At 37.5% G+C, this 17,680-nt stretch overlaps 1 protein-coding gene across 1 annotated transcript in view; it reads right to left on the bottom strand.

The window, feature by feature from the left end:
* The window catches only part of ERAP2 (endoplasmic reticulum aminopeptidase 2), a 38,512-nt gene that overhangs the window by 2,393 nt on the left and 18,439 nt on the right, over window positions 1-17,680 (bottom strand). Inside the window, exons 9-17 of the mRNA XM_006081197.3 lie at window positions 17,426-17,557; window positions 15,502-15,570; window positions 14,331-14,506; window positions 12,141-12,220; window positions 10,951-11,134; window positions 6,346-6,502; window positions 5,681-5,865; window positions 2,635-2,796; window positions 2,012-2,152 (exon numbers count right to left, since the gene is read on the bottom strand). Of these exons, the coding sequence (XP_006081259.1) occupies window positions 2,012-2,152; window positions 2,635-2,796; window positions 5,681-5,865; window positions 6,346-6,502; window positions 10,951-11,134; window positions 12,141-12,220; window positions 14,331-14,506; window positions 15,502-15,570; window positions 17,426-17,557 (1,286 nt within the window). The remainder of the gene's footprint in view (window positions 1-2,011; window positions 2,153-2,634; window positions 2,797-5,680; window positions 5,866-6,345; window positions 6,503-10,950; window positions 11,135-12,140; window positions 12,221-14,330; window positions 14,507-15,501; window positions 15,571-17,425; window positions 17,558-17,680) is intronic.

Here is a 17,680-nt window from a genome sequence, read left to right on the forward strand (position 1 = left end):
ATAAAAGCAATTTAAGTAATAGAAATACTGGCCTTATGTTTATTATATCATACACTTTTTAAATGTATAACATTAATAGCTATATGATAAGCTTGTATACTTACAATAGGCAGTATTAATTACCATAAGAATAACTGATATTCACCCAGTAAAATCCCCAAGGTATGAAATTTATCTAATTTGACCATAAAATTAAAATGTAGATAAAGCTGTCCTGGACAGCGTAGCTCAGTTGATTGGAGTGCCGTCTGCATACCGAAAGGTCTCGGGTTCAATAGCAGGTTGGGGTACATACCCAGGTTGCCGATTCCCCAGTGTGTATGTGTGTTGGGGGGGGCGGGGCATGTGGAAAACAATTGATCGATGTTTCACTCTCACATCAACGTTTCTCTGTCTCTCTCTCCCTCCCTCTCCCTTTCTCTCTCTCTAAAATCAATAAAAATTTGTTTTAATGTAGATAAAGCTATTTTAGGAAATATGACTATCATATTCAGCAATGCTTATATTTAAATTTATGTTTAAAGCAGCATTCTCTACATTTTTTTTTTTGGCTATGCACCCCATCAGTAAAGGTTCTTGGACCAATAACTTCCCAAATTACATTTTATATATGAGTTAGATGCACCAAAGGCCAAAAAAATAAAATTTAAATGGCATAATAAATAATATATGTGGTAATATTTTCTTCTTGCACTCCAATGTATTATCTTACTTCCCCAGCCCATTTTTGGATACCACTGTGCTTAAACATTGTATTTATTAGGGCAATGTTACTTGGTTGAGCTCTCATTTGCAGCCACAGACTGCATCCTTCAGCTGGTGTCTTATACAGAGAATTCATACCACAGGTCGAAGGGATTCATGCTGGAAAGCAGAGCACAGATACATCTAAGAAATGGTTCCAAGTCTAGGCTCTGCACATGGTCAGGCAGGAGGATAATTTCCAGTTACAAAGGAAATCTACAGCATTGCAGAACAAGTCTGATCATTTCAGGAGGGAACTGACAGTCATGCGAACAACCCAACCAATGGTTCCAGTAGGGTTTTTATGGAAACATTTTCTTCCCCCAGCATTTTCTAACTGTTTGGTTTCAGGTGGATGTCAACCCCTCCCTTGAAGGTCTGGGAGAAGGGTGTAAAAGGGCTTTTTGCTTACGCATAGCTGTGAGGACTCTGCGTCTTTTATGGCTAAGAAATGACAGATAAGAGGAACTGGGGGTAACTGACATCAGAGACGCTAACTGACACTGTTTATCTTAAAACAGAGAAAATTGCACAGCTCTTTCATACAGTATTTTCCACACAGTATTTCATAAGTGACATTTTGGATGTGGATGAGGAAATGGCTGAGCACCTTAGCAGGGGGTTTGTTGTGAGAGAAAGCAATGCCATTCTGTACATTCCAATGAAATGTAATTATTACTGTGTGTCCCCCACCACCACCCTGGGAATATGTTAGGCCCAGGAGCATACTGGAGTGAGCTCTGGTTCTCCCAAAAATTGAAGCCCCAGAATAGACACAGAACCAATCCAAAACACTTCTAATCAGATTTCTTTCAGCCACTCTACAGTCCCTGCTGCGCCGCCTTTACAGGTGAACTGAGGGTGGGGATTAGCTCTCATCAAAATTCCCCCAGAACAAAAAGCAAGCCAAGTATGTTTGATGCACAATATACAGATTCACTGAAGTCCTCTGGGCTGGTGCGACAGCCAGGAGTTGGGGGGATGAGGCTGATGACTGGATTTAACTCAACTAGTATTTGCTCCCAGCAATTCTTTGCCTGGGATGAATAAGAGAAATCTGTTTCCCATTCCCTTCTGCTCATTCCTCTCCCTTACACCTGGACAGAGTAATTTGTGCTAGTTAGTTTTAAACCCAATAGACTTCATTGAACCATTTGTGTGAAATGGAATCATTTATACGCTTTGGGGGACACTCGATTACAATTGGTGTTAGGCAACTGAGACAGCTGGGTGAAAGAACACACAATGGAGGTAAGCCAATACCAACTTTTTTAGGATATGGGTCCAATTTTCTCTTACAAAATTCCAGGCTAATTTCTGTCCCTTTGGACTTCTAGCAATTGCATGAAGAAGAGATGCCAAGTCCTGTGTCTTGATAATCTTTCCTTCCATTCCTAGTTCAATTAATCTAAAGAAATAAAAACCACATGAATTTTCATGGCATGTGTTATGTAATGATAATTAACTCACACTACCAATATATTAAAAGAATAGGAGAGAAAGAAGCGTGATAAAAAATAATTGACCAAAAAAATAATAAATTCTCTACTGGCTAACATTTTTAATGTTCTAGTTAAACTTTTACTTTTTTCTAGCAGTAATTTTATTCACTTATTATTTCAAATAACTTTGATAAGATTGAAGTATCTCATATACAAGAATGTAGTTTTGTAATAATTTTCCTCCAAGGTTCTGTAAGTAAAACTATATCAATCACATGTTTAATAACTACATTTTGCTATCTACATTTTGACAATATGTTTTTTTAAATCAAAGCAATTAAAATCCTGACTTAACATATGTCTTTGAAACTGGTGGCTAAAATTTTAGTGACTTCACTAAATTTGTATCAGTTTACTTTTAACAACTTAGTTAAAGTAATGCACTTACTTCATTAACTTTTCCTGGTGTTTGCTGGTTGACAATGCATACAGAATTTTATTTTTTTCAGCACCTGACATTGACAGTTCATATTGCTCCAAAAGGTAATTCCATCCTGATGTTGTCTGAGCACCCACGGAATACACAATCTTTAAAACATCTGTTGGGATACTGCGATATTAAGCACAAAGGTAAAGAAAAAAGCTTTATGAAAGAAAATTTTTTCTTATGATTTAAAATTGCTATAACAGAATCACCCCTGACTTATTCCCAGTAACTAGGATACTAAACCTTTTTTTCTGCCAAACTTTTATAAAATTATTTTATGTAATTTTATTTTGCAGATTATATGTGTGTTTTCCTACTGATAATAAAATGTTAGCAGGAAAAATAATCATAAAATTTTAACCTGCACAGAGGAATGAATAAATTAAAGAGATGATTTCTGAAATATAAGAGCACTGGTTTATACTGAATTCTGTCATTAAATAACCTGTATTGGTGCTATATAATTTTTATAAACATGATTACTTGCTGCTTTGAAGTCTCATTAAGAGTGTATTCTAATAGGCCTATCTGGGGGTCATTTTACGATTCTGTAAAAGTGATCAGATGCAATAATATTATTTTCTATCCACCTAAAGAAGACACTATACTTTTGGGGTTTTATTATCCTATGGGATATTAACTAGTTTTAACTTTAATTCATTCTATGATTTTTAATTCCAAAAATAGTTAGATCAATAATATCTGATATTCATAGTGATGGCTTGGAAAAACCACAACACAGAGATGTTGGGATGAGGCTGGAAATTTGCATTTATCACACAGCAACCATATAGTAGGGACTGCACTAGTCTTTGTACACTTTATATAACTGTCAAAGCTACCCAGTGAGATGGTGATCCTAATTTTTAAAATGTGGAAATAAGCTTAGAAAGGTTAAATAGCTTGCTTAAAGGTGACATAACTAGCTATTTTGGAGATAGGTTTTAAACCTGTGATTCTAATGCTTGTGGAATTTCCACTAGACATACTTAAATATCCCAAGTGCCATTTGAATCATAAAACAAAGATTAAGTAATTAAATTCTAATCCACATTGCTATGATTTTAGTGTACTTGTCTGTATAATTTTATGAAAACTGGTAATGAATACATTTTAAGTTCCTTGTAGATGGGACACATAGTAGTTGTGTCCACTACTCTGTCCTTAACACTTACAGCAGTGCCTGGCACATAGGTGAAATGCAAAGTATTATATTTTTAATTCATGAATGAATGAATAAATTAATTAATTAATTAATCTATATAAGGAATTCGTCATTAGGATTAATACTAATGGTCTTAAAGTTTAGCAAAAAAAACTAGCAAAAAACCCCCAAAAAAACAAACCCTACAAAATTTAATTATGTGTTCTTGATTCTAAGCATAAATGAGCTTTACCCAGAATAGCATCCTACTCAACATGTGGAACCATCATATCTATTGTACCTGGGTTACTGTGAGTGAGGTCATTCCTCCTACGCCTAGCATAAACACAATAGTATTCTATTATGTTATGGGGCAGCAGGATGCTTACATTTTAGCCTTACTCATAACAACCAATCAAAAAGAAGAGAAAAATAGAGCTAAAGATTTTAGGATTAAATCATAAAGAGCAGAAAAGTCTCAAAAGAAGAAAACTGGAATTGCTTTTTTTTTTTTAAGGAATAATTTGCCCAGCCGGCTTGGCTCAGTGGTTGTGTGTTGACTTATGAACCAGGAGGTCATGGTTCGATTCCTGGTCAGGGCACATGCCCAGGTTGCAGGCTCCATCCCCAGTGTGGGGCGTGCAGGAGGCAGCCAATCAATGATTCTCTCTCATCATTGATGTTTCTATCTCCCTCTCCCTTCCTTTCTGAAATCAATAAAAAAATATATATTTAAAAAGGAATAATTCAAGAAAATATTTCAAAAACTTGCTGAGATTTAGTTACATGGAGAAAAGTTATGATAGCATATCATAGCAATTTTATACAGGAAAAAATGACATCGTTTCATTACATGGTACTAAAATGGTGAATTTTTTCTTCTATTTTTTAAAAAATGAATCTCCTTTAATTTACATAAAGATTTGATTTCTCAAAACATCCAACTCCAGAGTCAGAGTTTTAACAATAACAATATAAAATCATGTGTTGGTCAGAAATCAAGGCTTGCATTGAAATGATCGCAGGCAGAGTCTGTTAGTGCCTATGAGTTGCAGCCATATAATTGAAGTGCAATATAATCCACTTGATCACGGGGCATCTTTCTCATTTCTACTAACCATGGAATCAATTTTGCTACCATGTGCATTCTTTAAATGGCTCAATTCATTAGTTTCCCATCAAAGTGGAAACTTGGGGCCAAGGCTTGGTCTGTGGTATTGGTTAATGAGGAAGTAAACACATTTTTTAAAGGCACCCCCCTTTTCTTTCACAAGTTTCCTCAAATGATCACTGAGGTTTCAATTGCATATACATTTTACATTGCTTTTTATCTTTAAAGGGCACCATTTTTGGAGATGGGTGTCCCTCTGCTCCTATAGTCTGGCTATCTTTCTGGTGCCATGTCAATGTTTATTTTGCTCTCCCCTATAGAGACTTAAACCTCACTTTCCACAAAATCTATTGACCACTTACTGTGTGAGAGCATGAAACAAGAGTATATAATTCCCAGCATGTTTTTTTCTATCTTTACTAAAAGGTTTTAGCTCTGTTGTTCTGCATGATCAAAGACTTTTACATTAGTGGAAGGGACAACCTGGCTTGGCTGGCATGGCTCAGTGGTTGAGCATTGACTTATGAACCAGGAGATTATGGTTTGATTCCCAGTCAGGGCACATGCCTGGGTTGTGAGCTCCATCCCCAGTGGTGGGGGGTGGGGGGCTTGATTCTCTCTCATTATTAATGTCTCTCTCTCTCTCTCTCTCTCTCTCTCTCTCTCTCCCTCTCCTTTCTTCTCTGAAATCAATAACAAAATATATTTTTTAAGTGGAAGAAACAAAGAATAGGACAGAAGTCTAGATCTACTTTAATTTCCCACTGGATTCCATCCACTGAGAGAAGAGGTCAGTTGCCTTCTGAATGCAAGGAGCATGGTTCAGGTCACAGGCCAGCTTCAACAGAGTGGAGCGGAGCATGCTGTCCCAGACGGAGCCCTCGTCGCTCCAGCTTTGCGTGTCAATCACTGGCTTGAAATACCGGAGAAGGTAATGCTGCAGAAAGCACAGGATGGTTTACAGAGAGGCTAAATTTAGTTCTTAACACAGCTCTGACCCATCTAAAGGCTCAACGCTAAACTATCTGCATGAACCTTTCCCAAAACACAGAACTACTTATATTTCTCTTCTCTTTTTTTCTGGCTCCAACTCACCATGTTTAAGAAACAAAGTTAGTTTCTCCATTAAAAATATGATTTAATTTCCTCATTGAGAGGGAACTATCAGTTGATATGAGATAAAAATCACCTTAGGAGGGATGTTTTGCTCATGATCCTGGTATGACTCTTAGAATGGTGATGACAAGAAAGAAGGGGCATCCACCCATCAGGCACTGTGGTGTTAATCGTACGATCAGCCAGTGTCTTCAGCTTCTCAAAAATTTAACCCCAAGAGTCAACACAAAACAGACCAAGTCTCACTGATCCTCCAGACACTGTGTATTTACTTAATGAATTTTCCGAACGTAATACAAACCTTGAGGTTTTCAGTGACATCTGAGATATTCCTTCTGTCCATCGTGTGGTAAAACAATTCTAAGTATCTCAGACCTTTGAGGAGTGCAAGGCTGCTTGTTTCATGTTGGAGATAGCGGGTCAGGTCGAGAGCTTTATCTAGGGTCAACCTTCCTGCACTGAGAAATAAAACAAATGTTGGTGGTTTGTGTATATCTTTCAGTTCTTAATATTAACCATGATATAGAGAGCCATAACAGAAGTTCATTATAGCTGGTCCATTTGGTTTAAATCCTAGCTGGGCCACTCACTAGCTGTGTGATCTTGGAAAAATTACCTAACCTCTCTGGGATTCAATTGCCTTCCTTATACAATGGGGGGAACAATAGTATCTTCTTTTATTGTTGTAAGGATTAAATAAGTTAATATATGGAAAGCACTTAGAATAATGCTTAGCATATAGTAGGAGCATTATAAATGAAATAAATACTAGCTAACATTAATATTTAGTACCAAATAACATCAAAGTGTTCATATGTTACGTCATTCTCTCATTGTTTAATTTGTGGCTTTAACTTGTTCCTCCAAGTGAATTTGGAACTTTGAGGACAGGTGTCAGGACTTTTCTTTTTTTGATGTTCTTCCTAGAACCTAACAGAGAAGCAGTAATTATTATTGCAAAGCAAGTATTTCCAGCTTATATTATAATCTATTTAGATTCTAAAGTTATATAACTTCTCTACACTTTCTTTTAATGATAAAAAAACAACAACAGCAAAACTATTATTCTGAATACCAAAGTGGTAGGGTCTCTCCCATGAGGAAATACATTACTGCAATGGCACTTCTGTGAGGTGGTTCTTACCTGTGTTTCTGAGAGGACTTGTGTGTCCACGGGGTCTATACCCCATGCTTGCCAGCATCAGACTCCCAGACTTGGCAAAACAGTTTGAGATGGTAAAAAAGATTTCAGAACAAAGGAAGGCTGTTGAATTTTTCATTAACATAATGCCCTACATCCTTTGGGTTTTAAGATTTTTAAATTCTGATCTAAAAAGAGGGAACTGAAACTAGAAAGAAATGAAATTAAAGAGAAGCAACTTCTGTTGTGACTTCACTCTTCTGACATGCTGCTTTAAATAAACTAATGGAAAGTTTCCCCAAATTTTTGTCTAAAGACAGAGGGCTGGACCATATAGTCTGCTGTATTTTATAAAACACAAATGCAAATAATGTCATTATTCCTTTTAACATGTATAAGCATCATCATATAGAGTGCAGTTCATACCCTTGAGCATCAGCAATAGAAAGAAACTGGCTATTATTTTCTATGATCACAGTTTTATAAAGAATGTTTAACACATAAAAAATTACTTTATATTAATCCTGTTTTTCTTTTTGGCCAAGACTACTTTATTTTTCACTAGACAAATACCATTATTAGAAAACTTTTTATTTGCCTACATTAAAAAAATTAATCTTAATATTCATTTAAGAGATTCCTTTTCTTTTTATACAGTAATCTATCTATCTATCTATATATAAAAGCCTAAGTGACCGTTACGACCAAATGACTGGAATGACTGGAAGACCAGTCGACCAGTTGCTGTGATGCACACTGACCACCAAGGGGCAGATGCTCAATGCAGGAGCTGCCCCCTAGTGGTCAGTGCGCTCCCACAGCCAACCTCCCGCAGCTGGCCAACCTCCCACTGAACCTCCCCTCAGCTGGCCAGCCCCCATTGGCCCCTGGTGCTAAACCATTCATAGAGACCTGCTTCTGGGTCAGGGTTTTGTACATAGCAGAGCAGCTCCCTCTCTGTGATCTATTGAAAGTCAGCCCTTGACACAAGGGTTTGTCTCGCTCCCATCCTCTCCCTTCCCCAGAGGCCGCCCGCCTGCCATAGTGGCAACAAGGCGATGAGGAAGGAAGGAGAGGGGGAGGTGGGGAACCACGCAATGGCAGGGTGATGTCAGCATCTGGTGTCTGTTCCTTCCACAGCCCAGCCCAGCGTTTGTCACCTCCTCTCTGGACCCTGCCTGGGGCCTTCAGGCCTGGGCTGGGACAGGAAACTGGGTGGGTGGCGGTGGATGCGGCCCCTTTCCCAGGGGTCTGAGGGCTGGCTCCCTCCTCGGAGCCACCGGCCAACCTCTCACGGTTCCTCCACCCCACCCCGGAGTGCACAAATGCATGCACCGGGCCTCTAGTTGTTTAATAAAAATCCAGCTCCTCACCATCTGCACAAAACATTATCTGAATGTTTGTTTACCTTAAAGATTAAACACATGTATAAGCATACACTTCAACCCAACAGGAAAAATCTGTATCTACTTAATTGTATATAGCTTCAGCTAAATGGTATCTTTGTGGAAATACAACCGTATTCCTATGGAAGCAATTTGGGGCAATTTTTTTTTTAAGGTGTGGGGCTAAGAGAAACAAATAGTTTTTCTGTAAGGAAATTAAAATTGTCATTTTAATTCCACTCAACTCAGATGAGATCAAAGTCTTAAATTATGTTTATAAAGTATGAAAATCCAATTAAAATACATATCTATTCATGGGTCAAATTTTGTCTCCAAACTAAAAGTGATCACTGATTACTTCCTTTAACTCTTAAATAGATATTTCATAAAATAGGGAAGGAAGAGATATATATCACCAAGGGAGTCTAGCAAGTAACAATGTTTAGACTTACTATGAGAGTTTTAAATTGCCTCCTTATTCAATTAATTTTATTATTATAAAAGTAATATAAAAATTCACAAAATAATTGGAAATTAGTGAAGAGGGGGGAAATACTTAAAATTTCACTGCCCTACACATTTACTAACAGCACTGGAATATATCCTTCTGGGTGTTTTTTTTTTCTCTCTCCACATTTAGCTTATTTTTTTCCTATGTAGTTAAAAGCATAACAATACACAAACACATATTTTAAATGCATTTTTTCAACTTCACATTATTTGAAATGCATTTTTCTATGCTGTCACCTCCTCTTCCTATTCAACACATGATCTTTTAAACAATGTATATTAGATAACACTAATAATGCTAACAGCTGACCTTTATTGGGCAGGTACTGTGCTTGGTGTTTTATCTGCCTTATTGTATGCAATCTTCAAAATACCTGTGCAATAGATATTATTACTTAAATCTGGAGTTTTAAAGACTAGGAATGTTTTAAAGACTAGAAAATTTAGGCTTAACACAGTTAAATAACTTGCTCATGTTAAACAATAAGTGAGAAGGTAGTACTTGAATTCGTCTGCTTTAAACCAAAATTTGTACTCTTAAATTAACTTCATTAACCTGTTCATTTAGTGAAGAAAAGATCATTGCTTCTCCATTGATGCATCAGTAACTATAGTGTTCTTTCTGCTAAATTTAGGCTACCCAAACATCTATAGGTTAGAAACAGCACAAAAGACTTAGCTACTAATGGAAAGATCGGCCTTCATTTGCTGAATTGTCAATATTCTTCATCCTTTCTAGTCTTAAATTTTTAATCTACTTTTATGCAACCTGTGAGTCTCTCCTTTGAGCAGACAAACCTTCAACTAACAAGAAATAGTCTGTTATGCATCTACTCAAATGAAGGATGGTGCTTTCTTCTAATCCTAGCCTTCGATGTCTATGATGCTGTGATGTTCCTGAGACCCATGGGGCTGAGGACTGAGCACTCAGTCCTCTCTCTTTTCTAACTCAGCAGGTCAGTTGTATGGAGGAGAAGCTTTGTCTGAGAAATGTCCTGCTGGTTGTTTTTACTCAAGTTGACCTAAATAAACATCTGAAAGGAAATAATATGTCACACAGTAAAATGAGTAATTCTCAGAATAGGAAAAGTTACAATGCACAACACTTCACCTGATCCCTACATTTGTTTCCCATTGGCCATCTCTGATTTTTTCTACATATTATTCGTGGAGGATAAATGGGAAAGGAAAGGAAGTACTTTGTCATTCCAGGAAAGTCTAAAGAGAAATAAACATAAGAAGCCAATTCTTCCTTTATTTCCCTTACAATTTTACATTGATTTCTCTAATTGGGCAAAGTAATGAATGGATTATTGTACTAAACTAAAATCTCATTTACAATTGTAAAGGTTAAGACTATATTTATACTTTTTGTCCAGCAGATTACATAGGTATTTGGTGAAACAGCAAGCTACTGGCATAAACGAATTTTAAATCTGGGGTTAAAAGCGTTAGTGGAGGTTTCACCTAAGTGAATGAATCAAGTCATTCATGTGTACTGTCTGGGACTTGGGCATATGGAAGAGTGCAGGCCTGGCCTACAGGGATCTTCCTACTGCACCCTCCTCTATGGCTGCCCTGTGAGAATGATGGTCCAAAGCTGCCAAATCTTCTCATTGTTAAAGAGATTCCAGAAGTCAGGATTTTTATATCAAATTCTTCACATTTTAAAATAGTGGATTAAACATCTAAGCATGTGTGTGCCAAAATACCTTATCAGTGGGTAGGCTTTGGCCTATTGGCCAGTATTTGGCTTCTGTTCAGGTCTATATCATATGAATGATAAAACACTGAATGTTTGATTTTGAAATCAGCATATCTGGTTATGAATCAGTTATGTCCTGTGAAATCAGATAACATTTTACATTACCTTACTAGCTGAAACGCATCGTGGATCAGACTTGTTCTGTCCTTAGGTCTGAGGAGTGTGTGGTTCTGATTCAGCTGTTGAATGAGTTGGTCCCATCCCTGCCCCTCATAATGAACAATATAGTAGCCATTTGAGTTCACATTGAATTTCACCCAGCTGGTATCTTCAGGTAAATCCAGAACATCTGAGAGGAGGAAATTGGCATAGGCATTTCATTATCAGCATATACGCCAGGAACATCTCCAAAAAAAAATTAGTTTCTACACTATTATTAATAAATCAATAAGAAGACAAAGTTTTGGAAGAGTTATGATGATACTGATTTTCATAGTCTACTGGATGGTTTCTGCTGGAAATAATGGTCTTATTAAATGAATAAATAAATTAATTCATATGAAAAAGACTGCTAAATTTGTTCTCAAAAACAGTCTATGCAGCTCTAAGAGGCATACAAGGATCCAATGAACCAGATGATGAGCATGACTGGAATTTGGCTTGATTTATTGGTGGCTATGTCTCCAGGTTTAGTTACTAGCCATTGAAATATGTGTATGTAAATAGTTGATCCATTAGTTCAGTCCTTATTTGGAGTGAAATAAGGACTCCAGGTTGAATATGATGTTCTGATGGAAACTCTCTCAAATTTCAGTGAAGTGTTTAAGGAAAAATTGAAATATTAAGTGTTTTTAATATGACAGACATTATACTTGGTGATAAAATAGCATTATCATATTATCTTAATAACTGTGAGGGCTAGTCCTCATTTAAACTAAGATGAAAAAACTGAAGTTCAGGAAGTGTTAAACATTTTTCTTAAGGCCACACATCTAATAGATGACAGAATGATGATATGAATCCACAGACAATAAATTCCTAAGTGTATGCTTTTTTCTACTATACATGTTTGCCTCATGGTTTCACAGCTGGATTAGTAGGTATTAAAAGACAAGACAGGATGCCATCATTTCTTGATATAAATAAAACTTATTTCTGAATGCTAAAAGCACAGGAGAACCACCCACTGAATGAAAATTTTACTTCCTAGCTAAAATATCCTTTCTGTAACTAGTATATGGATAAATAAGAAATTTCCCAAACTTAAACTTTTAATAGTAGTACTTTCCTCCAAATAGTTCAGAACGTATTTAATTTCAGAATTGAAACACATGTTTGGCTAATTAGTTCATTACCTGTCTTTGATTTTAAAATATGTCTGTGAATCACATTAGAGGAACTCGTGGTGTAGGTCAATGGGATGTGCCAAAGGTACCTATGTTAGAAAGTAAAGACCGTTACAAATTAAATAAATGACTATTTCAATTTTCACATTGTCAGATTCAGATAAACTGTAAAAGGCACTTAACCACCCATCCTTTACATTATCAGGAACCTTATCAATTTTATTGGCTAAGACTAGCAGACCTTGGGCATGGAATAATTCTTCCAAGATGAAGAACTGAAGGTGTAGCAACATATACCTAGTTGAATTCTGTCACAATTACCTGTGCCATTTGCTGTATAAATCTCATACCACAATAAGTTCTGTTCATTGTTTTCTATAAAGAAGAAAAAGAAATCCAATCTTCCTTTCATATTTCCAAAAACTCAGACAGCCTGATACTAATGCAAATAACTGAATCAAAGCTGTAGGAAAAAGCCTTAAGAAGTCTAGATCTTATTCCAGTATGACCTTCCACTTACCCTTTTGCTCAACAAAGCTAACCACATCCAACCACCCATCTGCTTAGTGACTGTAAGTGGCCAACAGTTTAGGAACTGCAGGTCAGCAAGTCCAGAGAGCAGAAAAGAGGCATGGATAGAAGCCTCAGTTACTTTCCAATGGTCCTACTATGTTAAATAACAGAAACTGGCTATTTTTTTCCTCACTGACTTTTTAGAAACTTCCAGAATTTACTTCTTTTACCAGATTAAGCCATATTAACCATAGTAATCCAGCACATGTGAAATTATGGGTTTGAAAACACTAACAGGTATACAATGGACAGGAGAAAGTCCTCAAAATATATAAAATTAAAGGAAACAATATACACAGACTCCATCTAGGAAAGGGTCAGAAAGGAATTATCTACCTGCTAACCCACAAAGAGTACAGATAATTAACAAAGCAATTGAAATATTTACACAAAAAAGGTAAAAAATGGACACATAGATATTGCCAAGACTTAATGGAATGATTCCTGGATGAAATCTTAGCTCTGGAAGAAAGGGATATTTCCAGATAAACATATCTGGGGATAAAAAGAGGGAGATTAGCATTTCACAAGTTTGAATAGGCATGAACTAGAGAATAATAATTTTAAAACAGTAATCTAAAAGCTGCCACAGGAAGAGGAAAAATACAGGTCATTGTAGATCTTTGTCATTCTGGACCATCCACACTATTGAACTCTCTCGTGACATTTTGATAAGTTACAAAATTGTGAGTCCTGCTTTCCCAATGATGAATCAAACATAAAAATGTCCAGGCTGTGTTGCCAAGTTATAAATCGTCCAAGCTCTTTGAGGTTCAGACTTCAGAAGAACATACAGAAAAACAGAAAACTGTGTCTCAGAGAAGTAGCATAAACGTTGCTGTTGGGTTGGGAATAGGTAACTGATGAAACAAAAGGAGAAAACATTCGCTTTCTATGTGCTATTCTACCTGGTATATGCTAAAGCCCTGGAATTTGCTTCTGATTCTCAGAAAAATTCTAGAATTGTTATTAGACAGCTAGATCTTTAGAAAAAAGAAATAACAATCATAAGAGGCAGCACAGATTCACTTGCATTGTTTCATTTTAAACTAACCTAATTCCTCTTGTTAATAGGCTAATAGATCAGAGAACAGTGTTGTGTTTTCTCAGGATAGGCTGGTGAACAAGACTGTGTGGTTAATTGGATTTGCTTTGATTATTACCAAGGACAGCATATATTTTAAGACATTACATTTATAGTCTATTAGTGAAAATAAAAAGGCAACAGGAGGTCTTAGCATTTAATTTATCACATGGGGAATATCTTTTCTCTTCTGATGATTTGTATAGCTGTAATAACACTTCCTAGGTATAGGCCAGTCACGCAACTTATTAAGGCCCAGAAATCTAGTATTGAAAAGAGTCAGAAGATATTATAATGGAAATATAATCGACCACCTCTACATCAGAACTGAGTTTCTAAAGGTGGCTGCAGAAGTACTAGGAACGCAACTGTGAACAACACCGTCCAGGCCACCTGCAGCTCTTTAAATGTGATCAAGGCTAGTTTAGGCCTTCATTCCTGTGCGAGATAGCATCTCGTGGTCGCCAGAGAAGCTGAAAGTTAATGCCACAACAAACAAACGGAGATGAGGTCCATTAGACCGACAGAAGACAAGCAGTTACCTTTCCTGCAGGACCCTCCATCCAGGGTCCTCTTTGAACACCCCGCTCAGGAAGCGCTCCTGTCGCAGTCTGAGCGCACGTCCTTCTCGTTCAACCACCACGAGGGCGATTCCTTTCTGCAGAGTCCACGTAGCCATCATCTCTTTGACTTCCACATCTTCCCCCTGAAAGGTGAGCTGAAAGGACAAGTGACTGTGGTTAAGTCAACACAGAGGAGAGAAAACCAAGAGAGATGAGAAATTTGGGGCCCCTGGGATGCCAGAAACACGGCTGGGGGAGGAGGGCGGACTCGGACTCGGACCGGACTCGGGCTGCCTCTGCGCGGAGCAATGCGGGGACTGGACAGGGCTGCTCTCCGCAAGGCACCGGAGGGAGGGATGTGAGTGGGAGCTTGAGGTTAACACACACAGGGCAGGGAAAGCCAAGAGGAAGGGTTTGAGATGGAGCCTTCCTCCTGCTCCCTTTCAAAACAACAAGAAAAGAAACGCCTCTCCCTTTTGGTCATGGTGGAGCCCAGGGCGGGTGGCCTAGGAGAGAAAGGGCTTCCTTTAAGGGGAGCTTTAAGTGTTCCAACAGAACCATGTATCAACAGAAGTATATTAAATGGAGAACAAAACCTCTAGCTTCTAGCATGGCTTTCTGAAAATTGGACGATCCAGAATCCTCCTTTAGAATCCATCATTTATGGATTACCATGACTCTGTTAAATAAGAGTTGGCTTTTTTGTTGTTGTTGTTTATGATGACTTTTTCTCCCTCTCTCCTAAAGTGCTCCAGTAACTTCCCAGAAGTAAACAAAAAGACAAGCCCTCAAGAAAGCCAAAAGCCATTTGCTCCATTTCCAAACCTAACATACCCTGTTTGGCAGTTTTCAGAGCCTAGAGGATGCCAGCGCCTGGGTAAGCACTCAGCGGCATTTAAAGCTGAGATATTCTTAGCTAGCCGTGGGGCTGTGGGAAAGCTGAATTATAACAACAAAACTGTGGCAGTAACAGCATCATCCCCCTAAATGGCCTGAACATTCCTCCTTCAGTCTGCTTTGTTTCAAGGAAAATCCTGGAGGCTCTCTTCCTCTCCAGTTACTTAAAGGGACAGTTGGGCTATTCTACACACTCACTCCCGGCAGGTGCTGGGCCAGCTCTGGTCTGCTCTGTAGATCTCTTTATACTTACTGTGCTGCGTGTCCTCTTGGAATCGGAATAACAAAATCCACCAGATGTAAAATCACCTTCTAAACAACCCTATAGAACAAGAATGAAGAGCACTACCATTCGGGCACTGCCAGTTGACTGAATATGCATATTAGACATGAATGCAGACATTTACTAGCATAGCTATATGAAAATTAATTCATCTAGACCAGTGGTTCTCAACCTTGGCTGCACATTAGAATCACCTGGGAATCTTTTAAAAATCCTCATCCGATGAGGCCCAGAAATCAGGATTTTAAAAAGATTCCCAGGTGATTCTAATGTGCAGCCAAGGTTGAGAACCACTGATCTAGACATTTGATAATGAACATAGCAACTCATGAAATGAATACAGTGGGGCCTTGACTTACGAGTGTACCAACTAACCAGTTTTTTGAGATACCAGCTGTCTCTCCTCCGATTTTTTGCATTGAGTTGACAGAGTAATTTGAGTTAACGAGCTCCTTAATGAGCTCGGTCTCGGAACGAATTAAACTCATAAGTCAAGGCCCCACTGTAAAAGGCATCTTCGCAGTGACCATAGGAAATACACAAAGTTAGTTCAGAAATTTCTATATTCCTTATCATGTCCAGATGAATTAAATTTTCATCTATATACTTAAAATTTGCTAAAGAAGTTCACCATGGTGAGATAACTGTTTTAGGGTTGAATCAATTTGTTGAATTTTTCTTTCATTTGTTTCCTTTCCCCTGGAAAGGGTCCTAGTTTATCCTTTTAGTCTGCATATTACTCATGCCCTTCTTTATCATTTAGGTAACTGTGTCTAGTATTAACTTTCTCCCATCACATCATAAATTCCTTGGCATTGGGGAAAACACCTTTGCTATTTCCAATGACTACCATAGTAGCAAACGTACTAGTATAATGAATGCACAATAAATTTTGAATTCAGAATTGATATGAGACCTAAGAAAACCACCTGCTTGGCAATCAACCCTTTAAACTAGGATTTAAAGCTCTAAGGACAACTGTAGGTGGGGAAAATGACATACACATTGTCTAAGGCTCTCAAATGCTATTAAATCACTTTAAAAAATAACACCAGAGAATTCTTTTGATTTCCAAGTTGCTATGACATGGATTAGAACTGACGTTATGTGACATAATGCTGAGTAAGTTATTTTCAGGAATTTATCATTTGCATACCACAGTTTCATTTGGCATCAGAAAGGGGTCAACTAAAATATAGGACCTTTAAGAGAAGGTTAAGTGGGAGACTTTACTGATAACTGGGAAGAAACTGTGATGTAATGGAAAGAAAGAATACTAAACTCAGAGTCAGAAAACAGATTTTAAGCACTGACTCCCTCACTCACTTGGTATATGATCTTGAGCAAATCTTCCCCTTAGTGTTAGTTTTCCTATCTGTACAAATGGGGTAAGAATGCCTACCTTCCCTTCCTGATATGATTATAATGAGACAAAGATTAACATAGCGGTATTCACAATTGGCTTTTAAAAATCCTCTTATTCTTGGCCAAATTTCTCCTTTAATTTCCCCCACACTACTACACACACCAAAGACAAATTGAACAAGTAGAGTTCAACCTTAAAATTTGGGCAGAGAAGATTAGTTATTATTTAATAGGAATTACAAAGTCATTAAAGATTTTGGAAAATGGGAGGATAAAAGTGTATGGTTAACCACAGCAGGGAAACCAAAGAGAAGGAGGTCAAGTGCCAAACCCCTCTGGCTAACCCAGTGTGGCCTCCCAGTTTAGTATGGAGCCAGAGGAAAAGGGAAGGTGCTGTCTTCTAAGGACCCTGGTAGTGTGGCAAGTGGAATAAATGTTTGTTGACTGACAATATAACTATTTATAACCTTCATAATTAGCCTCTCAGCTTATAGGCTTAACAGCTGCTGTAACCCAACATTTGACTTACATTTGACATGCTGTTCCACAAATCATCATTCTTAGCATTTCCATAGCTGAACTTCTTTAAGTAGTGAATAATTCCTTTCCGAAATTTCTCCTCACTCAAGAAATCCTTGAACATATTTAAAATACAAGCTCCCTAAAGAGAGAGAAAAGGAAAAGAATATATAAAGGAAAAGGTAGTAGGATATATTTTTTTAGTGTGACATATTTTTAAAGGAAGCTTAATTTTACAGAACTTATAGAATGTCTGAAAAATGAA

This window comes from Myotis lucifugus, unplaced genomic scaffold (genome assembly GCF_000147115.1).
Source record: "Myotis lucifugus unplaced genomic scaffold, Myoluc2.0 scaffold_0, whole genome shotgun sequence".
NCBI classification, from domain to species: Eukaryota; Metazoa; Chordata; class Mammalia; order Chiroptera; family Vespertilionidae; genus Myotis; species Myotis lucifugus.